General features: G+C 60.7%; 2 protein-coding genes across 4 annotated transcripts; both read left to right on the top strand.

Annotated features, from left to right (window-relative positions):
- Positions 1 to 265: 265 nt before the first annotated feature.
- On the top strand, positions 266 to 2,067 carry LOC117078775 (cysteine and histidine-rich protein 1-like). 3 transcript variants are annotated; one of them, XM_033202232.1, is made up of 3 exons: positions 266 to 551; positions 807 to 1,087; positions 1,284 to 2,067. In XM_033202232.1, exons 2-3 carry the CDS (start codon positions 995 to 997, stop codon positions 1,767 to 1,769), a joined length of 579 nt encoding a protein of 192 aa, XP_033058123.1. In that variant the 5' UTR covers positions 266 to 551; positions 807 to 994; the 3' UTR covers positions 1,770 to 2,067. The 3 variants fall into 3 exon arrangements, with proteins under 3 accessions (XP_033058123.1, XP_033058124.1, XP_033058122.1); XM_033202233.1 differs by having other exon boundaries at positions 279 to 494; XM_033202231.1 differs by having other exon boundaries at positions 300 to 806; positions 950 to 1,087.
- Positions 2,068 to 3,072: 1,005 nt separating this feature from the next.
- CYHR1 (cysteine and histidine rich 1) lies at positions 3,073 to 16,598 on the top strand. The gene is made up of 4 exons (XM_033202230.1): positions 3,073 to 3,647; positions 12,747 to 12,985; positions 13,636 to 13,847; positions 15,415 to 16,598. The coding sequence occupies exons 1-4, from the start codon at positions 3,276 to 3,278 to the stop codon at positions 15,804 to 15,806; spliced, it is 1,215 nt and encodes a 404-aa protein (XP_033058121.1). The 5' UTR covers positions 3,073 to 3,275; the 3' UTR covers positions 15,807 to 16,598.
- Positions 16,599 to 20,692: the final 4,094 nt, after the last annotated feature.

Raw genomic sequence — 20,692 nt, 5'->3', positions numbered from 1 at the left:
TTTCTCGGCCCCTCTCAGTCTCACCCAGACCCCTCATCTCGCAGCCCCGCCCAGACCCCGCCCCCTCACAGCCCCTCCCAGACCCCATCAAATAGGGGCCCAGGCCCCGCCCCACCCAGGCCTCCTCTCAGACCCGCTGCGCTCAGCCTCGCCTACATCTTGTTCCCCTCAGCCCGCCTAGACACCCTCCCCTCGCAGCCCCGCCCAGACCCCGCCCCTCGCAGCCCCGCCCCGGCCCTTCTCCCCTCATCAAGCTCCTTCCAAACCACTAAGCCCACGCACCCACCCAAACAGCGTTTTCTGGTCCCCAAGCTCCTCCCGACCCCACCCGCTCCTATGGCCTCCAAGGCCCACCAGGCCCCGCCCCCCCCAGCCGCTCTAGCCCCCGCCCGGCCGCTCTAGCCTCCGCTCCGCTCGCTGGTGGAGGTTCCCGACCGCGCTCGCTCCCGCACCCGGAAGCCTGGCAGAAGAACCAAGGCCCACGGCGGTGGGCGGTGCGTTGGTCAGGCTCGGGCCTCTGGCTCGCCGCTGCGTTGGGACTGCGCAGGCCGGTAACTGCGCACGGCCGGCCGCCCGGAGGCCTGCGCCGTCGCTCCTCCTGGACCCGGGCTCCCAGGACGGCGCCTCCCGGAGTGCAGGGAGCAGGCCGAGGCCGCCGCGTGGGCCTGCGGCGCCCCGCCGCTCTCTCTTCCCCAAGCCCGGGACTCCCACTTGGGCTCCAGGGCCCCACGGCTCACGTGCCCCCAGCCTAGACCGAGTCGTTTTTCCCCCGTTTCCCGGCTGAATTAGGTTCTTATTCTCCACAGGTGTGTGCAGTGGCCTCAGGGATTCAGAAAATCTAAGACGGAACCCTCTTCTAACATCCAGTAATGGGGCCCTGGAGCCTGGGCGTACTAGAGTGCCGCGCTTAGGGCTCAAGGTCGCTGGCTTCGCACTTTTTTCTCCAAAGGTGAATATCTCGTATCTGCGTTCTCATACTACCGCCTGAGGTGCCATGGCCCCCAAGCCGGGGGCCGAGTGGAGCACAGCCCTGTCCCATCTGGTGCTGGGAGTGGTGTCTCTGCACGCAGCCGTGAGCACAGCCCAGGTGAGTGCACTGGGGCTGAGCAGGGGCGCATCCCCATACCTCCCAAACCCGAAGGACCTAGTTTCCTGAATTAGGGAGAGGTTGGTGGGAAGTGCATCTAAGACCAGGTCTCCATGGAAGCTATAAACCCTTTCCTGTTTAAAAGGGTGGCCCCGGCCTCTTTTTCCCACATGTTCTCCCTTCCCTGTGTTGACAGGCAAGTCGAGGGGCTGCTGCTGGCTTCCTGCTCCAGGTCTTGGCTGCCACCATCATGCTGGCCCCAGGGCTGAGCACACATGAAGACTGTCTTGCTGGAGCCTGGGTGGCCACCGTCATTGGCCTGCCCCTTCTGGCCTTCGATTTCCACTGGGTGAATGGGGACCGCTCCTCTGCCAACCTGCTCCTGGGAGGAGGCATGGTGCTGGCAGTGGCTGGCGGCCACCTCAGCCCTGAGGGCCGCTCTGTGGCTGGTCAGGCAATGCTGTTGGTGGTCGCAGTGACCATCCTCATTGTAGCTGTCTTCACGGCCAACACTTATGGGATGTGGGGGGGTACGATGCTGGGTGTGGCAGGCCTCCTGAGCCGGCTGGAGGAGGACAGGCTGCTGCTGCTACCGAAAGAGGATATCTGTCGCTGGGCCCTGGCTGCAGGCAGCTGGGCTTACTGCCGGGCCCTGCATACACAGCGCCTGCAGTGGGAATGACAGTTGGATACAGCAAGGCAGGGTTTCTGCCCTGCTGAACACTTTCCCTCCCACCTGCCTGCTCCTGGCGCCTTCTCCCCTAGAGGTAGACTCTCCTGAAGTGGGCTTGCTGCACATTCACTGGTCAGGAGCAGAGTCTGGGTGCTGTCCTTTGGCCACGTGTGGGGACTTGCCTAGACCAGAATGAAAGGGACAGGGTCCCAGACACGTTTGGGGGACCTGATTCTGGGCTGGACATGGTTGTGGATCCAGAGAAGAGGCCTAGTCTCCAATAAATCTTAGGAATTTTGCAGGAATATGGAATCTGCTCATTTTTGAGAGGGATTGAGGGATCCTTCAGTGAGCTTCTTAAGGCCCCTCAGGGCAGCAGCCGGTTACCCTGATAGGGTATGTACTGGAACTAGGATGGGGCCTCATGCAGCCCGGCCTCCTTTCGACCATTGTCAGGAAGACCTCTGGGCTGAGAAGACATAGTCCTGGGCCCTTACTCTCCTGGGACATGGTGGAGTTCCAGATATCCTGGCCTGGCCTGCAGGTGGTCCTCTGGGGCAGTGACCTTCAATAACTGACGGGTAGGGTGGAGGCAGGGCAGGGCTGTACCACAGCCGTTTGAAGAAACGCACATCCTTCCCAGAGTTGATTCGCCCTCCTGTGTACCTCCGGCCTGTGGAAGCCAGCCCTACTCCCTAAGACCTTCGTTTTCCTCGGTGGACCCCTTCAGCCTCTAACCCTAGGTTCAGGAGAGGGGGTTCGGACGAGCAGAGGATTAGATTCCGGTGGATTAGGGGTCTGGAGTCCCCTCTCCCGGAAGTCTCTCCGCTTGCTCCTGTGGAGACCTAAGGGGTCCCGCACCCGACAGAGATGGGTAGCCCGCGGGATTTTTCATTTGTCCCCTTCCCCTGCGGGGAGCCGGGCGAGATCCCGTAACACACGAGCCTGAGTCTTGGGGGGACAAAGACGCAGGCACACCCCGCCGTAGGGGTCGGCAGCTGCCGCTGGCTCGTGGAGCGTGGGTGCTGCGCCGGCGCCGCAGCTCGCGTGGGCCTCCCTGCCCCCAGGTGAGCGTGCCTCCGCGACTCTCGTGGGCCCCGCCCCCTCCCCGCGACTCTCGCGGGCCCCGCCCCCTCCCCGCCTACCTTCTGCAGGGGCGGGCCCTCGGAGGCCCTCGCGCTCTCATTGGCTCTGACCCCTGCGCTTTCTCGCCCCAAGCGGCGCTGCCATTGGCCCCGCGCGGGGCTCACGTGACGGGGAAGACGAGGGGGTGGTGGCGGCGGGGCGGGGGGAAGCGCACAGCGAAAACAAAGATGGCGGCCGTGCCGGGGTCGGTGGCCGCGGCTCCAGCGGGGCGACGCGCGGGCCGGGCCCACTGAGGCGGCGGCGCAGGGAGCGGGGCTGCGGGGTCGCGGCGGCCGCGGCGGCGGCGGGAGAGCGGCGGGAGCGCGCGGCACCCCTAACTTCTAGTCGCGGGAGCGCGCCGGCATCCGCCCGCCGGGCCGGCCGGTCGCTATGTCCGGCGCCGAGGAGGCCGGCGGGGGCGGCCCGGCCGCGGGGCCCGCGGGCTCCGTGCCGGCCGGGGTCGGGGTCGGGGTCGGAGCCGGGCCCGGGGCGGCCGCCGGGCAGGCGGCGGCGGCGGCGCTGGGCGAGGCGGCGGGGCCTGGGCTCCCGGACGAGGCGGGTTTGGCGGGCGCCCGGCAGCTACAGCTGCAAGAGGCGGCCGGCGACCCCGACGCGCCGCCCAAGAAGCGGCTGCGGGCGGCCGAGGCGGCCGAGGCGGCGGCGGCGGCGGCGGCGGCCGGCAGCGGGAAACTGGAGGAGCGGCTCTACTCGGTGCTGTGCTGCACCGTGTGCCTGGACCTGCCCAAGGCCTCCGTGTACCAGGTAGGGCCGCCGGCCGACCCCGACCCGGCCCAGCCCGGGGCTGCAGCCCCCGCTGCTGGGCCCCAGGATCCGCGTCTCCTCGGAGGCCAGGCCCGCTGGGCCGGGCGGCCGGGAGCCCTCTCCGGCCCTTACAGCCACTTCCTCGCCCAGCGGAGCTCCAGCGCCTGCTCTGAAGCTCCTCGTTGTCTTCCTCTCGGGGCTTTATTTTCAGCTCGGGACCCCCCTTTTCTGTTTTCTGATCCACGTTAATTCCCAATCTCCGTCGCTTGTCTTCCGATTACCTCTCCCTTTTCTTTTCTAGATTTCCCCACGGTCCTCTCAACACTCTTCCAACCCACACCTTCAAACTGACCCTTACCTCACAACTGCTCCCCCCAACCCACCCGGTCCCAAGCTCCCTGGGCTCAGAGTCCTGTGCTCGAGAGCTTCTTCCCCATTCTTCTGGCAGCCACACCCCCGAGCTTGTCCCTCCACTCCTGAACATCCTATGGACGTCTCCTTTTCTACCTTCCTGGGTGCAAAAATCCTTTCACTTTGTCCATTTCCACTTCATCTTGAAGAACAGTAGAGAGAGGGGATTGCTGCTTGTCGGGATGAACTATTTGCAACAAGCCCCACAGTCTAGGTACCTTCTCCAGTCCCAGGCAAACCCTGGATCCACCTGGACCTGCCATGCCCCACGCTAGGCTCCTGCCCACTTCACCCAGGCCAGGCCAGGCTTCCTAGGCAGCCAGTGCTCCAGGAGGCCGGCCCACCCCTCCTTCCCCATCTTCACATCCACATGGCAGTTGGACTCAGCCCTTAAGCAATCTAGGGCTGTTACAGAGGATACCTGGTCCAGGTGTGTTTGACATGACCCTTCCCAGGTAGCAGCAGGGACAAACTCTGGTTGACACCCAGAGGCAGAGTACAGTGTCCCCACCTTCCCTGTGTCTTTCCCTCCTTTCAACTCCCCAGTCCTTGTGAGAAATGAAGCAAGTTCCCTGTCAGCTTTCTTTACACTTAGAGGAGCTGGAAGTAGCTAATGGGGCCTTGTTTGCCTGCTTATGTTTAAACTAGGGACCTGGATGAGGAGCTGCTTTTGTAACAGGTGGTGTAGGGCTAGTCTGGGTTGCCATTTCCCCAAACTCTGGATCTCCAAGTCCTCCTTGCTCTGGCATGACCTTGTTGGGAGGATCCCAGTGTGCCTGGATGGGGAGAGATCGCTGGCTCTCACCCACCCTCCTGGGTGTCAGCCACCAGGACCAGCTAGGGGAGCACTTTTCAGAGCCACTGGCTCCCAGAGTTAACAGTTACTTCTTGGCTTTGGCAGTACCTTGGCTTCCAAGACATGCCTACTCTCCAGCTCCCTTTTCCTGGCTCACAACCTTCGATCGTCCCAGGTGGAAGAACTCTCCTTTTTTTGAGACGGAGTCTCACTCTGTCATCCAGGCTGGAGTGAAGTGGCACAATCTCAGCTCACTGTAACCTCCGTCTCCCGGGTTAAAGCAGTTCTCCCTACCTCCGCCTCCCGAGTAGCTGGGATCACAGGCACCTGCCACCATGCCCGGCTATTTTTGTATTTTTAGTAGAGACAGGGTTTCGCCATGTTGGCCAGGCTGGTCTTGAACTCCTGACCTTGGGTGATCCGCCCGCCTCGGCCTCCCAAAGTGCTGGGATTACAGGCGTGAACCACTGTACGCGGCCAGAACTCTTTTTTTCTTGGATCTCGAGGGAGACTCCAACAAGCTAAGCCAACAGTGCGAGGTCACGGGAACAGGGAAGTCTCCTTGTCTCCCCACTGGTGGGTGGGCTGGAGCTGCAGCTGGACCTGGTGATGATGGGCCACATGGTACTGGTCCCTGATGCACTCTGTCCCCCAGCTAGGCTGGCCCAACACAGAGTGATGGCTCTGCTTCTGACCGGAGCTCCTGGTGACCAGGCCTCTTAGCCTGGCTGGTTCAAACCGGCCTGCACTGTGCGGAGCGGAGTTCTGCCTTGGGTGGCCAGAGGCAGGGAGCTGAGCAGGTGTAATGGAGACCGAAGGCACTGGGGCTGCCCTGGCTGGTGGCCCTCCCTGGCCTGAGGGCTCTGCTTAGTGACTTCCCTGGGAACAGAGCAGCTGAGCGAGGAGTGCTGTGGGCACTGGCCTCCCCAAATGCTGCTGAGAACACCTCCAGGGGGTGGCCCTCTGCTGTGAGTGGCGCCCCCGGAAGGTCAACACAGCCCTGGAGACATGGACTCTTGCCTGCTCTGCTCCCTGGAGAATCTGGGCGCAGGTGGTGTGGGTCTCTACATGCTGCCTTCTGCATGTCCCTGGTTGGGCCCATGCTGGCCATCACCCCAGCTTGGGCTCGGTCTACCATATTCTACTAGCCTTCCTTGGTGACCGTGTTGATTGGCTGTCTCGAGCCAGCCAGTGTCAGGAATGCAGTAGGTTCCACCCTCTGTTCCTGCTAGAATGCTTTTCCTGACCCCAGCAGAACACATGGCTCAGGGTGGGCACCAGCCAAGCTGGGGGCTGACTCAGACAGTCCCCGACTCTGGTGAGACGAAGATGGGAGTATCCATGCTGAACCTTGTGTGTTGTGCCTGGCACTGGGGCTGTGGGGGACAATCCCATGGGCCTCTGGAGTTGGCTGGGTCCTCAGTAACTCGAGAGCTTGTCATCCAGATACCAGATGCCACCAGTGCTGGCAGGGAAGCCTCCGGTGGTGCCCCAGGTCTGAGCCCTTGGGCCTGCAGGGCCAACTGACCCACAGGCCTGTGCCTGCACAATGATGCCTCGCAGGCTGGGAAACCTGCTTGGGTATCAGACTGAGGCCCTCATGCAAACGGTTTCTGCTACCGCCGAGTCCTGCGTCACGTCAGGCTGGGGCCGCAGCTGGTACAGCAAGACCCAGCTTTGATGTTCTCTGTGTGGGTGTTAGATGTGTCCTGGGTGACTGGCCTGACAAGGTGTACGGCCACCTTCTGGAGTCTCAAGTGGGTGGCAAGAGGGCTGGCAGAGCCAGCAGGGACACCCGTGCAGGAGTTTCTGGCCTGTTCAGGCCGAGCAGGTGGTCGGGTTGCTCCTGCTGGCTCCCTGCTCTGTGGCCCGAGGGCAGTGTGGCCTGTTGGCACCTCTGCCCATGGGGCACCTCCTCTGGGAAGACACAGCCTTACTAGTGCCCAGGACGTTGCAGCCGCAACCTCATCCCTGACTTCTCTCCCTCTGATTTGGCCCTTTAGATGAGTCCCAGTGTGGTCCTGCATAAGACCTGGCCCTGACCCTTACTGCTGATGTCAGCTGAGACCCTGGGCCTTGGTGCTGGCACCTGGAGGAAGGGACTGCACATTGTTCCCACCCTTCATGGGGCATTCTTTTTTTTTTTTTTTTTTTTTTTTTTTTGAGACAGAGTCTCGCTCTGTGGCCCAGGCTGGAGTGCAGTGGCCGGATCTCAGCTCACTGCAAGCTCCGCCTCCTGGGTTTACGCCATTCTCCTGCCTCAGCCTCCCGAGTAGCTGGGACTACAGGCGCCCGCCACGTCGCCCGGCTAGTTTTTTGTATTTTTTAGTAGAGACGGGGTTTCACTGTGTTCGCCAAGATGGTCTCGATCTCCTGACCTCGTGATCCGCCCATCTCGGCCTCCCAAAGTGCTGGGATTACAGGCTTGAGCCACCGCACCCGGCCTCATGGGGCATTCTTAAGGCGAAAACAAGCTCTCTCAGGTGTAAGGACCGGGCCGAGGCCTCTCAGATGTGTTCCAGCCGCTCCCTCTAACTCCGCCTTGCACAGTGCCCCGCCACTCCCGTGCCCTCCTGCCTGAGGTGTCCTCTCCCTGCCCCTGCCCACCTCTTGGGCCCGACAGAGGCAGTGCTTCCACTTTGAGATTTTGTTCTCTCCTTGCTACAAGGATCCCCTTCTGCCCCATCTGACCAGGGTGTGTCCACTCTGTCCTGTGGGTGGGTTGGTGTGTGCACCTGCCCTCCCGCCTGTAGCGCCCATGTCTCTGCCACATCTTGACGGTCCCATTGATAACAGCCCAGGAAGCAGAGATGACTCCTCTCTGCCTGAGCCCCACACCCCCAGCCAGCCCAACAGTGCGCAGTCCTATGGGGATGGAGTCACCATCCACATGTCCAAGGAGCTTCGGGCCCCTGTTCCCCGGTCTCCTGGGCAGCAGTACAGGACTGCAGCTGACTTGCTCTTTGTGGTGATGAAAGTGGCAGAAAAGAAAGATCCTTGTAAATATGTCTGCTTAGGTATTTAAAACTCACAGGAGCAAGGAAGAGTTTCTGGAATCTGGCTGATTGAGAATTTTTATTTTCTGTGGTGGTTATCATTTGAGTTACTTTTAGATCTAAGCAGCCTTGTTCTGAATGTGAGCCTGACTGGGTATTGACTGGCCCCCGTTTGAGGTCTGACAGCAGTAGCAGGTGAGGGACTTCAAATCCAGCCTGGGCAGAGGGTTCGAGTCCTGGCTTCACACTTAACCAGCTGTGTGGCCTTGGACAATGTGCCAGTCCCTCTCAGACCCATGTTTGATCCAGGAGGTCAGGGGCCGAGCATGCGGGGTGTGTCCTGAAGCACCACTGGCCCTGGTGGGGCCTGCATGCGGATGGCAGAGGAAGGGGGACCTCCATCTGGCTGAGCAGCGCTTTTGTGGTTTGTGCCACAGGGAAGCCCTTTGGCTGCATTTTGGCTCTGACGACCTCTGTCAAGGGCCGGTGGGTCCCTGAGCCCTAGGTGAGTGAGGGCACTGCTCCCATGGGCCTGGGCACTGTGCCATCCTCCAGTGGGAAACAGGAGGTCCCCAGGGTCTGAGGGAACCATGCAGTCCAGGCTCAAAAAGGTTCCTACGAGGCCAGCTGACCATAGGGACCTTGGGACCACCAGAAAGTCGTGGGGGCCCTCGGCTGGGGGACGGGGTCAGGGCTCCTTCTTGAGCCTGTTTAGCCTGTCCAGCTCCCCTTTAACCCCAGGGAAGAAGTAGCTCAAGTGGAGACCCTGGGTCTGCATGAGCTGCCTGTAGCCGGCAGCGGGGAGGGCTGGGTGCTGTCCTGAGGATGCAGGTGCAAATGGCCGTTTCTGGACCACCTGTGTGTATCAGCATCTGCAGAGGGGCCTGGGGTCTGGCTCCTGGGGTTGGCAGCCCCAGCGGCTCTGCCATGGCTGCCCGAGGTGGTGATACTTCCTCTGTGCCTCCTGGGTGTGGGGCAGTGCCACCCTGTCCCATCCCACCTCATCAGCACAGAATGAAGCTGGTCCTATACTTATCACCTGTGCATGGGAGGAAACTGAGGCCCCAAGAGGAGAGCCCAGGGTCATACTACTGGTGACCTGTGGGCTGGGGTCTGAGCCCAGCACTGTGGCTTCAAGCCCACATCTGCCCTAGGAGGGGCCAGGAGGCCCTGTGATGTTATTATCCTGTGGTGACAGTCCACTGTGATGTCATTCCCTCGTGGTAGCATTGCCTGCAATGTCACCCCGTGACATCATTTCCCCCATGTGATGTCATTCCCGTGATGTCACCATATGTTACTGTCCCCTGTGATATCACCCCTATGATGTTATCCCCCATGTCAGTCCCCCATCATGTCAGTTCCCCACAATGTCATCCCCTGTGATTCCAATACTCCCTCTGATGTCAACCTCCTGATGTCAGTGTGATGTCAGTCTGCCATGATGTCATCCCCCTTTGATATCATCTGTGTGATATCATTCTGTGATGTCACCCCCATGATGCCATTCTCCTGTGATGTCATGCTCCTGTGATGTCAGTCTCCCACGATGTCACCCCGTGATGCCATCCCCATGTGACATCACCCCAGTGATGTCTTCCCCCATGATGTCATCCTTGGTTGTGGGGGAGTGTGGGATCCCCTCCTCTCCCCTCCCGTGGGGTCTTCTTGGCTGGTGGTGAGAGGTGGCCTGGCCTGGGTGCTGCAGCAGCTGCTCTTGAAGGTACCTGGGCTCTTGGGGGCCTTGGCCCATGCCATCCCCTGGACTGTGCGGAGCCCTCCAGGGCCCAGCTTCTGTCGGGTGGTGGGCACAAGTCAGAATCAAGTGCATCTGACCAGATACTGCCAGGGCCAAGGATGCAGCTGCCTGTGGCCTGGCCTTGGTGTGGAGCCAGAGTCTTGCGCAGGGGCTGAGGGGACCCACATGGTGGGGAAGGCTCTGGAGCTTGTGACGAGTGACTGTCCTGCTGTGGACAGACCTCCTGGGCTGAGTGTTGGTAGGGCCCGGGCCGTGCACCTGGAGGGTGTCCCTTGACCAGTGAGGAGGGTCTGGGGGTGGGTGTGGCTGTGTCCCTTGGCTGCTGGGCCAGTGTGGTCCAGGGCACCTTAGGGACTCCCTGTGTTCTGACTTGAGTGGCAGGCACCATTGCGGCTGAAGGGGCAGTGGCCCTGTGTCTCCTCAGAGCTTGCAGTTCCTCTCGGAGGCCCAGAGGGAGCCAGAGGAGGGCAGGGTCACTGCTGCCTCCCCATGGTATGGAATTGACTGAGCCCATGCTGGGGTTTGGAGGCCCCAAAGGAATGAGGCCTATGGCCAGGGACTGGCCCAGGAGCTGGGGTAGCTTTCGGGGGAGAGGCTGGCAGTGCTGGGAGGTAAGTGGTGATGTGCTCGGTAGCTTCAGTACTCCCTTGGGAGGGTCCAGGACTCCACCTCGAATCTTCCTGGGCTATCCAGAGCCAGGAAGAGAGGCCAGATGGCCTTAGTGGGTGGGATCAGGTGCTCCAGCCCTGCCTGGAACTCCCTTGGGGGCTGGGCCACAGCCAAGAGGAGTACCGTTGTGCCTGTGCTCAGGCCACACTGCACGTGCAGAGCTGGACCCAGAACCTCACCCAGGGGACCCGGGCAGTCTCATCAGGAGGTGTCTAGAGCTGGCCACATGGAGTGGCACACCTCCAGGGTTGGGGGCCTGTGAGAAGGCAGTGGTGTGGGCCCTTGGTCTGTGCCTCCCGTGGGACAGCTGCTTCAACAGCGTCTGTGTCCACTTCTGCCCAGAGTCCATCCACCACTGACCCCTGGACTTAGCTGGTAGATTTTCACACGTTCTCCTGGGGCAGGCCTCAGCTTGTCCCCACCCCAATCAGAGCCAGACTCAGGCAGCTGTGTATGTTTTAATTTTTTATTTATTTATTTATGAGACAGAGTCTCACTCTGTCTCCCAGGCTGGAGTGCAGTGGCGCCATCTTGGCTCACTGCAGCCTCCGCCCCCCGGGTTCACGCCATTCTCCTGCCTCAGCCTCCCGAGAAGCTGAGATTATAGGCATGCACCACCATGCCTGGTTAATTTTTGTATTTTTAGTAGAGACGGGGTTTCACCATGTTGGCCAGGCTGGTCTTGAACTCCTGACCTCAGGTGACCTGCCTGCCTCGGCCTTCCAAAGAGCTGGGATTACAGGTATGAGCCACTGCCTGTCATTTTAATTTTTAACCAAACTGAGAACTTGAGGATTGAATGCAGGTAATGGGTGGTGGTCATGTGGAGGTGGATTCCATGAAAAAGGGCTTTGTGCCCACTGTCGGTTCTCCACATGGAGGTCCTTTGACTCAGCACACCTTAGGCCTGGTTCACAGGTGCTGAGCAAACAGCCCCAGCATCTGGCCACTCCTTAGCTTGGGGTGCACAGGCCGCTGAAGTAATAGGATGGCAGCTCAGGCTTACCAGGGCCCCACATGTGCAGGGGTGGCCTCCCAGCACCACCAGGCAGGGCCCTGTGAGTGTCCCCTCCCTGACACACTCCTTGTAGAGAGGCTGGGCCTGGGCAGGCCCCTCTGCTGCACTACATCCCATTCTCAAGAGGGTCCCAGGTCCCAAAGGAAGCCTGTGGCCCAGTGGCTTTCTGGAGGTTTTCATGGCTGGCAAGCCTGGGCCCGCTGCTGGAGAGGCATCAGGACAGGAGCAACTCTGCTGACTGCTCCACTCAGTGAGCTGTGAGTCTTTAGGTGGGAGGCACATCACACCCCCGTCACTCCTGTCTGGCCCTGGAAGGCCTCAGCCTGCACATCCCACTCCAGCCAGGGCGGTGGGAGCTGTGTCTGCTCAGGTACAAAAGGCTTTGTTTGCTCTTGACCTCTTGGTTCTGGTCTGGGCTTCCCGCCTCCCATGCTGGGAGCCCCCACGGGCTGGGACCACAGCTTGCTGAGTGTCTCTCAGTGGCACCAAGTGGACGCTCGAGGCTTATGTTGAGGGAGAGCCAGGATGGGCCACTGGCTGTCCTGGGAGCCCCCACGGGCTAGGACCGCAGCTTGCTGAATGTCTCTCGGTGGCACCAAGTGGACGCTCGAGGCTTATGCTGAGGGAGTGAGAGCCAGGATGGGCCACTGGCCGTGCTGGGAGCCCACACAGACGGAGCCCAGCGGGAGGTGCCCTGCTCCTGCCAGCCCTGGTTACCCCAGCAGGCTGGGCACCCACTCAGAGCCCCCCCTCCCACTCGCACTCCCCAGGCACTCCCTGTGTGCTCACCTGCCCTTGTCCTGGGCCAGCTTGGCTCCTGCCTTCCAGCTCTGAGGAGGCCTCTGCAGGTAGCCGACCTCCCTGGATGGGGGGGGACAGCTGCCTCCTCTCACCTGGGCTCCCTGGGGAGGGCTGGAATAGAAGGGCCAGGCTAGGCTGGTCCTCTCAGGACCTCTCTGAGCCAGGTCCTCTCAACCCAGGATGAATGGCCTTTGTGAAGACCCAGAGAACATCCCTGCCCCAGTGTGGGAGCCGTGTCTGCTCCCCACCTGATAGTGTTAGCCAAGAGCCCAGCGTTTCTGGAGGGCTCCGAAACTCTGGACCTGTAGGGGAGTCAGGGCAGTCGCTGGTCCCTAAGAGAAAAGCCTGGCTCTAAGCCTCAGGTGGCTGCACCCATCACTGCCAGGGCCAGCTGTCGCCTCTGTGAGCTGACGAGTCCTTGCTCTTAGGACCTCTAATCTCTGCAAGAACCCAAGCTGACTCTGTCTGTCTCTCCTGAGCAGCTCTCAGTATTCACCACACTCCAGCACGACTCGGGACAGGCATGTGCGCCCCTCTGCACTAGCTGGAGTCCCTCAGGACACCTGGTCGGAGCTGACGGGCATGGGCGGGTGTGTGCGAGCATGAGCCCGCAGGTCTGTGAGCTTCGTCTCCCTTTCCTTCTTCGCAGTGTACTAATGGTCACTTGATGTGCGCTGGCTGTTTTATCCACCTACTAGCAGATGCCCGGCTGAAGGAGGAGCAGGCCACGTGCCCCAATTGTCGTTGTGAGATCAGTAAGAGCCTCTGCTGCCGGAACCTGGCCGTGGAGAAAGCCGTGAGCGAGCTGCCTTCAGAGTGTGGCTTCTGCCTGCGCCAGTTTCCCCGCTCCCTGTTGGAGAGGCACCAGAAAGAGGAATGCCAGGACAGGTAACTGAGGGTCAGGGGCTCAGCCTCACAGGCAGGGCCCAGGACTACTGGAAGCCCACCCTGGTGCAGCAGGGCCCTGTGCAGGGTGGTCTGGCCATCCCTGCTGCCTGGGCCTCGGGGGCCACCCATGTAGCCCAGCGATGGCCCTGGGGGAGGGTGCCTGCACAGGATGGGGCAGGCGGGTTCTGCGTCCAGTTGTTATCCAGATACGAACCTAGCCTTCCAGCGCTCTTTGTGACTGTGGGGGAGCCCCTTGAAGGGCCCACGACAGCGTGTCCAACACAGGACCTCAGGGAGCTTGGTGTGAGGCTACACTGCCCATGGCTACCCATCCAGTGGAGGCAGCCACCAAGTCTCCTGCAGTGAGGCTGTGCAGGACCGCCGCTGCCAAGGAGAGGAGAGAACCACGCCTCGGTGCGGGGCATGCGGGCTCAAGCTTGCACTGTTCCTTCCCCTCTCTCTCCCTGTTATTGCCTATCTCCTTTCTCTCCACACACTGCCACTCTGACTTCATCCTGGGGGCTGGGCTCACAGTTACGTGTGTCCTGCAGGAAGGGGTTCTTAGCTGGATGGAAGCCATGTGGGAGGACAGCTTGTTGCAGCCGCCTGTTCGGGGCTCAGGCTGTGAGTCATGTGCTTGTCTCCCCCAGGGTAACCCAGTGCAAGTACAAACGCATCGGCTGCCCGTGGCACGGCCCCTTCCATGAGTTGACAGTGCACGAAGCTGCATGTGCCCACCCGACCAAGACAGGCAGTGAGCTGATGGAGATTCTGGATGGGATGGACCAGAGCCACCGCAAGGAGATGCAGCTGTACAACAGCATCTTCAGCCTGCTCAGCTTCGAGAAGATCGGCTACACAGGTGAGGCGCCCCGCCGCCTGCTGCATGCCACACAGGTGTGGGCGTGGGGGGCTGGCAGCCAGGAGCCTGGGGGCACTGGGCACTGACGGCACCAGACGGCTGGGCTCTGGACAAGCTCCCGGTGGACAGGAGGACACCTCAGGCAAGAAGACAGGCCGGAGACTGAGCAGAAGGAGAGGCCGAGGCAGACCCCAGGTGCACACCTGTGTGGCTCTCATGGCAGCCCCGCCCACCTGTCCTCCCCACCCTGGCTTCACCACCCCCGCAAGGTGGCATCTCACTGTGGGGCTCCAGAGCCTCAAAACAGTCAGGGTCTAACCAGAAAGCGAGCAGGTCTCAGGGGGCCTGGGAGCTAGGGGCCTGCCCCTCGGACCCTGGAGCGAGAAGAGCATCTGCCGAGTGAGGTCCTGCCTACAGGCAGTCACTGCCCCGGCCGTGGGCCTCTCAAGGCTGGCACGAAGCCGTGCAGGGACAGGGCTCCAGAACAAGCTGAGGGTGCCCGACTTAAACTGTAGAACCAGGAGTGGACACCCACAGACGCACAGGCTGGATGCGTGCGCAGGCACACTGGATCTCTGGGCCACTGCCACCGCCTTTGAACATGTCGGGGAGCAGGAGCCAGGCCAGAGTCTGGCCCAGAGGACAGCAAGAAGCACCTGTTGATACTGGGGCCACTGGAGGAAGCTCCGTCCCTCTACTCTCAGCCCACACCAGGCGGCCAGCTCAGAGCACCAGGCATGGCGCAAGCAGGGCGGTCGTGGGCAGCCAGTCTCGCCCTGCTGCCTGGACTGTGCCCAGCGGGATGTGGGCCCAAGCAGGCCAGAGAGGCTGAGGGCCTGGGGTCTCTGCGGCAGCCACAGCCTGTGGTGAGTAGCAGCCTTAGCTGTCCTGGAGATACCAGGGCCTCGTGGAGTCTAGGCAGGCTGGGGCACTGTGGCTGCGGCCGTGGCCAGGTGGGAAGCCCCATTCATGCAGGAAAGACTGGCCACCTGGGAACCCACGCCTCCGCGGAGGGACTTGCCGGCCACAGGCTGTGGGCTGCCCAAGAGGACTATGCAGGCAGGGCTGCCTGCTGACTGGCAGCTCCGGATCAGGCCTGGCGCCCTTGGACCTGGTGCTCCCCTCGGGCAGGGCTGGGTGCCGCAGCCGCCTGCTGGCTTTTCTGGCAGCTCCTCTGTATCAGAACCAATAAAGTGCACTTGTTCTCGGAACCGCATCCTGTCTGTGTGTCTGCTTACCCCGCCCTGGGGGACACCCGGGACTCGGGGCGACGAGGGAGGCCAACGTGGGTCGGGCACGCCTGGGGTGTGGCCTGACACGTGTAGCCTCTGGACTCTCTCCAGCTAATCCATGTTGATTCTGTTTGTAGTCGTTCCCCTCAAAGCTTGTGTGCGCCTCCATTTGCCATAGTTACGTTTGGCTTGCTTGTGACAAGCAGAGCTCGGTGCCCGGGTAAGTTGCCTTCCTCCCCGGCTGAGCCTGCCCTCGGCCTGGTCAGGGAAGGCGTTGCTGCCCAGCCCTGCCCACACTAACAGCCGGCTCTTTCCGGCCTTGTCTGTCTCCACAGAGGTCCAGTTCCGGCCGTACCGCACAGATGACTTCATCACGCGCCTGTACTACGAGACACCCAGGTTCACAGTGCTGAACCAGACGTGGGTCCTGAAGGCTCGCGTCAATGACTCGGAGCGCAACCCCAACCTGTCATGCAAGCGTACACTCTCCTTCCAGCTCCTCCTCAAGAGCAAGGTCACGGCGCCACTGGAGTGCTCCTTCCTGCTGCTCCAGGGCCCCTACGACGACGTGAGGATCAGCCCTGTCATCTACCACTTCGTCTTCACCAACGAGAGCAACGAGACGGACTATGTGCCACTGCCCATCATTGACTCCGTGGAGTGCAACAAGCTGCTGGCCGCCAAGAACATCAACCTGCGGCTCTTCCTGTTCCAGATACAGAAGTAGGGCGGGGCCTCAGGACGCCCAAGGAGCTGACGGGCAGCATCCCAGCACCGCTGCCCTGTCCACCTGGCTGGCAGCTGCTTCACGGGACTATCGGATCATTTTAGCAGAGGAGGAGAACGAACGAAGCCAACACAGGGCGAGTCTGCATGTGTGCGTGACAGGACCCCCGCCTCCGGCTCACCCCCGACCCCGCCTCCCCTCCTTCCGAGGGCCGCCAGAGGCTGGGCTGACCCGAAGAGGAGATGGTACACCAGGCGCCCCGAGGCTCAGAGACGGTGGCAGCAAGGAGGCCGAGAGGCACAGCGACCCTGCCCCAGCCCTTCGGTGCAGTCAGGCGGCAGTGCTGCTCCGTCCCTGAGGGTTCCGGCCGGGCGCGGGGGCCTTGCTGACGTCAGACGGGATATCCGAATATCTGATAGCAATTAAAAGGCAGCCTTGTTTCGTACTTTCTGTTTTGTTCAAGGGGAAGGCATGGCTGTGAATGGACAGCTTGGGAGCTTTGGTTTGGCCTGGGGGTCAGAGCCTGCCCCGTCCCCATCTCTGGGCCCGCACACGCCCCCCGAGGAAGACTCAGAGACACTGCCTCCCCCTACACTCTGTCATGGGGTCCTGAGACTGAGGCTTGGGCAGGGAGATCCAGGTAGAGTCGGGGCTGCCCTGGCCAGCTGGCCACTCCCAGGGAGACAGGACTCAGCCACAGGACTCAGCAGACATTTTCGGAAAGCAGGGTGAAATTGTCTCTTCCCAGGAAAAAGATTAAACTCCTTGCAGGCTCTTCGATAAGTTACACAATTTTAGTGAGAAAGAGTCTATTTACTGTAGATTCAGCCTTGAGGGCCCAGCGTCCCCAGGCTGTGCGGAAAGCTTGGGTCAGTGCTTGGGTGCCTGGCTGGGTGAGAGTCTGAGGGGTGTCCCCCATGCTGCTCTCGGGGTCCTGATGCTGGCCCTGCATTCAGGGCTCGCTTCAGAGGTCAGAGGTTGGAAAGCTTCTCACCTTGAGGAGGTGGGCCCTTCCCATCACCCTGGCTGCCCCCTGATACGCCCTGTGGTGGCTGAGCAGGGTTAGCTTAACAGGGTGGGAAGGAACCCTGTCTGGAGGAGTGAGCCCTCATCCTTTCTTCCCCTGGGACTCTCAGGGCTACTGGGAAGGGTACAGTTTGCTTCCCCCACGTTTGCTTAGGAGATGTGGCTCTTCCCTGACAGCTTTTTGTTGCTTCGGTACCAAAGAACTGGTTTTCTCTGCTCCAGTCAAGGGCATTCACATGCCCCACAGCAGCCCCACCCGCTCCACCTGGCTGCCGGGGCCTGGCCCGCATTGTCCTGTGCTTTCCTCCTCACGGGTCGAGGGCTGAGAAATGGAGAGGAGCAGCTGGGGGGCAGAATGCAAGTGCCATCATCCGGGCGGCTGACCATGGCACAGCCCAGCATGACCCTCCCAGCCAGCTCTTCCCTCCTGGGCTGCCGCACTGCCTCTCACAGGCTGCAAGTTTCTGGGCTTTTTCTGAGAATCCTGTGGGTTTCTACTCCCAGGCCAGGGTGTGTGGCCTGCTGGGAGTGCCTCGCTGCCGGAGCCTTATATCCTACAAAGCTGATGTGGCCTGGCCACCAAGGGCATGGGAAGGCCCCATGGTTGGTTTTCTGTTGTCCACAAAGAAAGACCCCACCCAGCCCCCAGCACATCCTTGGGAGCAGCTGCCTCTGACTCAGGCACCCCCAGGGCTGCGATTTGGGGCTGCCCTCCGCCATGCTGCACCCACAGGCACAGAGGGATGGGCTATGGCTCCGCATCTCCGTGTCTTTGGAAGCCCGACGCCCTCTTGGGTAGTGTTTCTGGGTCCAAGGTGATGGTGTGGGGGGCATGGGTGGGGCAGGCTTGCCCTGTCACCTGTTTGGGTGCATGTGTGAGAGACTGACTCAATGGAGGGACAGGCTCCAGCGTGTCTCTCGGGTGGGGAAGGTGGGAGGCTTGTTCTTTATGGGTTGATCCAGGCTGGGATGCCAGGGGCCTGGAGGCAGCACATCTCTGCAGGTTGGGGGGCCACATGGAGAAAGGAGACCTGGGGCTGGTTGAGGTCCTGCAGCCCCACATGCACAGTCCTGGTGCAACCAGTCCTGTGGGAGTTCAGGACGGGAGGGCCGGCCTGAGGGTAAGGGCAGTGTCCACACACGGCCCTTCAAGATGTGGGTGCCTCAAGTCTGCAAACGCGGCCCAGTGTCCTCAGCAGGGCATCTGCCCCGTGACCATGACGTGCAGCAGCTGAGCCTTACGACCTGGGGGAGCCAAGCACCTGGGAGGACCACAGTGTGTCCTCAGGCACCGGGCACTGGCGCACAGGCTTCCCATGGCATTGTCAATGTGGGCCACACATGATGGGGCCGCCACACACACGGCTTGTGTTCAAGACCCTGAGACATCTTGGCATCCCGGCCTGCTCCTTTGCCATCTCGGAGGATGGGGGCGTGGGGGTCCAGACTCCGCAGAAGTGGGGCGGCATAGCCTAACCTGGGGCCCACGTTTCTCCCTCCCTTGTCTCACCCCCACCCCCTGGTGAGCACCACATCCCTCAATTTGCCCAGAGTGAGACATTTACCAACATAATAAAAATAGGCCAGGCACGGTGGGTCACGCCTATAATCCCAGCATTTTGGGAGGCCAAGGCAGGCGGATGACCTGAGGTCAGGAGTTTGAGACCAGCCTGACCAACATGGTGAAACCCCATCTCTACTAAAAATACAAAAATTAGCTGGGCGTGGTGAGGGGTGTCTGTAATCCCAGCTATTCAGGAGGCTGAAGCAAGGAGAATCACTTGAACCCAGGGGGCAGAGGTTGCAGTGAGCTGAGGTCCTGCCATTGCACTCCAGCCTGGGTGACAGAGTGAGACTCCATCTCAAAAAACAAAAACAAAAACAAAAAATAGCTGGGCATAGTGGTGGCATCTGTAATCCCAGCTACTCAAAAGGCTGAGGCAAGAGAATCACTTGAACCTGAGAGAAGGAGGTTGCAGTGAGCCCGGATCACGCCATTGTACCCCAGCCTAGGCGACAAGAGAAACTGGATTGTCTCTGAAGGGGAATTGGGCTTCCACGAGCTGAGCTGTCCTGTGGACCCTGGGGCTGGAGGGGATACTTAATCGTTGTCCAGGTAGCTCAGGGAGCCCCTCTGGTATCCAAGTCACCCTGTCTTCAGCTGTTCACCTAAGTCCTCTGCTTCTGAATCTCACTCTCCACTCCCTCCCTCAAGCCTCACTGTGCCCTTTGCACACCTCACCAGCTTGCCCGCCAAGTAGTTGCCTTGGCTCAGAGCCATGCTTTGGATGGGCAAGGGGTTGGCAGTGCAGGCCTCCACAACCTGTCCTCACACCCAGGCCTGCCTGGATTTCCCGCCTCCTGCACCTTGGCCTGCACAGGTGTGCAGGCTTGGCCTAGTCCCATCCCTGCAGCCTTGGAGGCACTGAGGCCCAAATCTGCCCAGTCCTGGGGCCACGCCAGGAGGCCCCGGTGGCAGCCTTTACTGGACCCAAGGACCTGTCAGTGCGTCATGCCACTCTCTCCCCAACAGACCTCTCTGGCTGTTTTGCCCAATGACTTGCTGTAATTACGATGGAAATTAACCCATCTATCTTCCACTCCTTCTGAGGCTCCTCAGTTGAACTCTGTGCACCCAGCCCCTCTGGGGCCTCTGGAAAACCAGTCACCGCACCGGAGTGCAGTGCTGGGTGTGCTGTGTAGCTGGGAGTCAGAGACTCAAGCAAGGCATGGCAGGCATTTAGTCCTCAAGGTCATGGGGGACAGCAAGGGTATTTTAGAGGCCTGGGTGCCCCATATCATAGAACTCTAGACATAATTTTGCAGTCGTTTTCTCTCTTCCTTTTTTTTTCTGAGACGGAGTCTCGCTCTGCCGCCCAGGCTGGAGTGCAGTGGCATGATCTCGGCTCACTGCAAGCTCCGCCTCCCAGGTTCACACCATCCTCCTGCCTCAGCCTCCCGAGTAGCTGGGACTACAGGCACCCGCCACACGGCCGACTAATTTTTTGTATTTTTAGTAGAGACGGGGTTTCACCGTGTTAGTCACGATGGTCTCGATCTTCTGACCTCGTGATCTGCCCGCCTTGGCCTCCCAAAGTGTTAGAATTACAGGCGTGAGCCACTGCGCCTAGCCCTCTCTTCCTTTCTTTCTTTTCCTCCTTCCCTCCGTTTCTTTTTTTTAAATAAAAATGGGGTATCGGGCTGGACGTGCTGGCTTAGGCCTGTAATACCAGCACTTTGGGAGGCCGAGGTAGGCAGATTACGAGGTCAGGAATTTGAAACCAGCCTGGCCAGCATGGTGAAACCCCGTTTCTACTAAAAATGCAAAAATTAGCCGGGCATGCTGGCACGTGCCTGTAGTCCCAGCTACTTGGAAGGCTGAGGCAGGAGAATCGCTTGAACTCAGGAGGCGGAGGTTGTGGTGAGCCGATATCGCACCATTGCACGCCAGCCTGGGCGACACAGCGAGACTCACACACACACACACACGCACACACACAAAAAGATGGGGGTCTCACTATGTTGCCCAGGCTGGTCTCGAACTGCTAGGCTCAAGCGATCCTCCTGACTGCACCTCCCGAGGCGGGCCACTGCGCCCGGGATACTTCTGCAGCTTAAGCACAGGTTCACTGACTCTTCTGAGAATGCAGCTGACATACACGTTGCTGAAACAGTACTTGTTCACTACGGAAAGCACATTCCCCTACCAGAACATTCCTTGGGGCCGAGTCCCCAAAAAAAGTGACCCACTGCGTTCTGTGGAGGAGGAGCGCACCTTATTCCGTCCCCAGAGCCAAATGCTCGTGAACTTGTCAGTCTTCTATCTGGACCCTACGTGCGTTTTTCACAGTTGAGCGTGT

Source organism: Trachypithecus francoisi, unplaced genomic scaffold (genome assembly GCF_009764315.1).
Source record: "Trachypithecus francoisi isolate TF-2019V2 unplaced genomic scaffold, Tfra_2.0 Lachesis_group7, whole genome shotgun sequence".
Classification (NCBI taxonomy): Eukaryota; Metazoa; Chordata; class Mammalia; order Primates; family Cercopithecidae; genus Trachypithecus; species Trachypithecus francoisi.
Note: the sequence above shows the minus strand (reverse complement) of the source record. Positions and strands in the feature narration are given on the sequence as shown.

Bases quoted from the DNA above. Each gene is read 5' to 3' on its own strand.
- LOC117078775 (XM_033202232.1), top strand. From the start codon at position 995: ATGGCCCCCAAGCCGGGGGCCGAGTGGAGCACAGCCCTGTCCCATCTG. The intron at 1,088-1,283 runs GTGAGTGCACTG...CTGTGTTGACAG, and splicing joins CAGCCGTGAGCACAGCCCAG to GCAAGTCGAGGGGCTGCTGC.
- CYHR1 (XM_033202230.1), top strand. From the start codon at position 3,276: ATGTCCGGCGCCGAGGAGGCCGGCGGGGGCGGCCCGGCCGCGGGGCCC. The intron at 3,648-12,746 runs GTAGGGCCGCCG...CCTTCTTCGCAG, and splicing joins CCAAGGCCTCCGTGTACCAG to TGTACTAATGGTCACTTGAT. The intron at 13,848-15,414 runs GTGAGGCGCCCC...CTGTCTCCACAG, and splicing joins CGAGAAGATCGGCTACACAG to AGGTCCAGTTCCGGCCGTAC.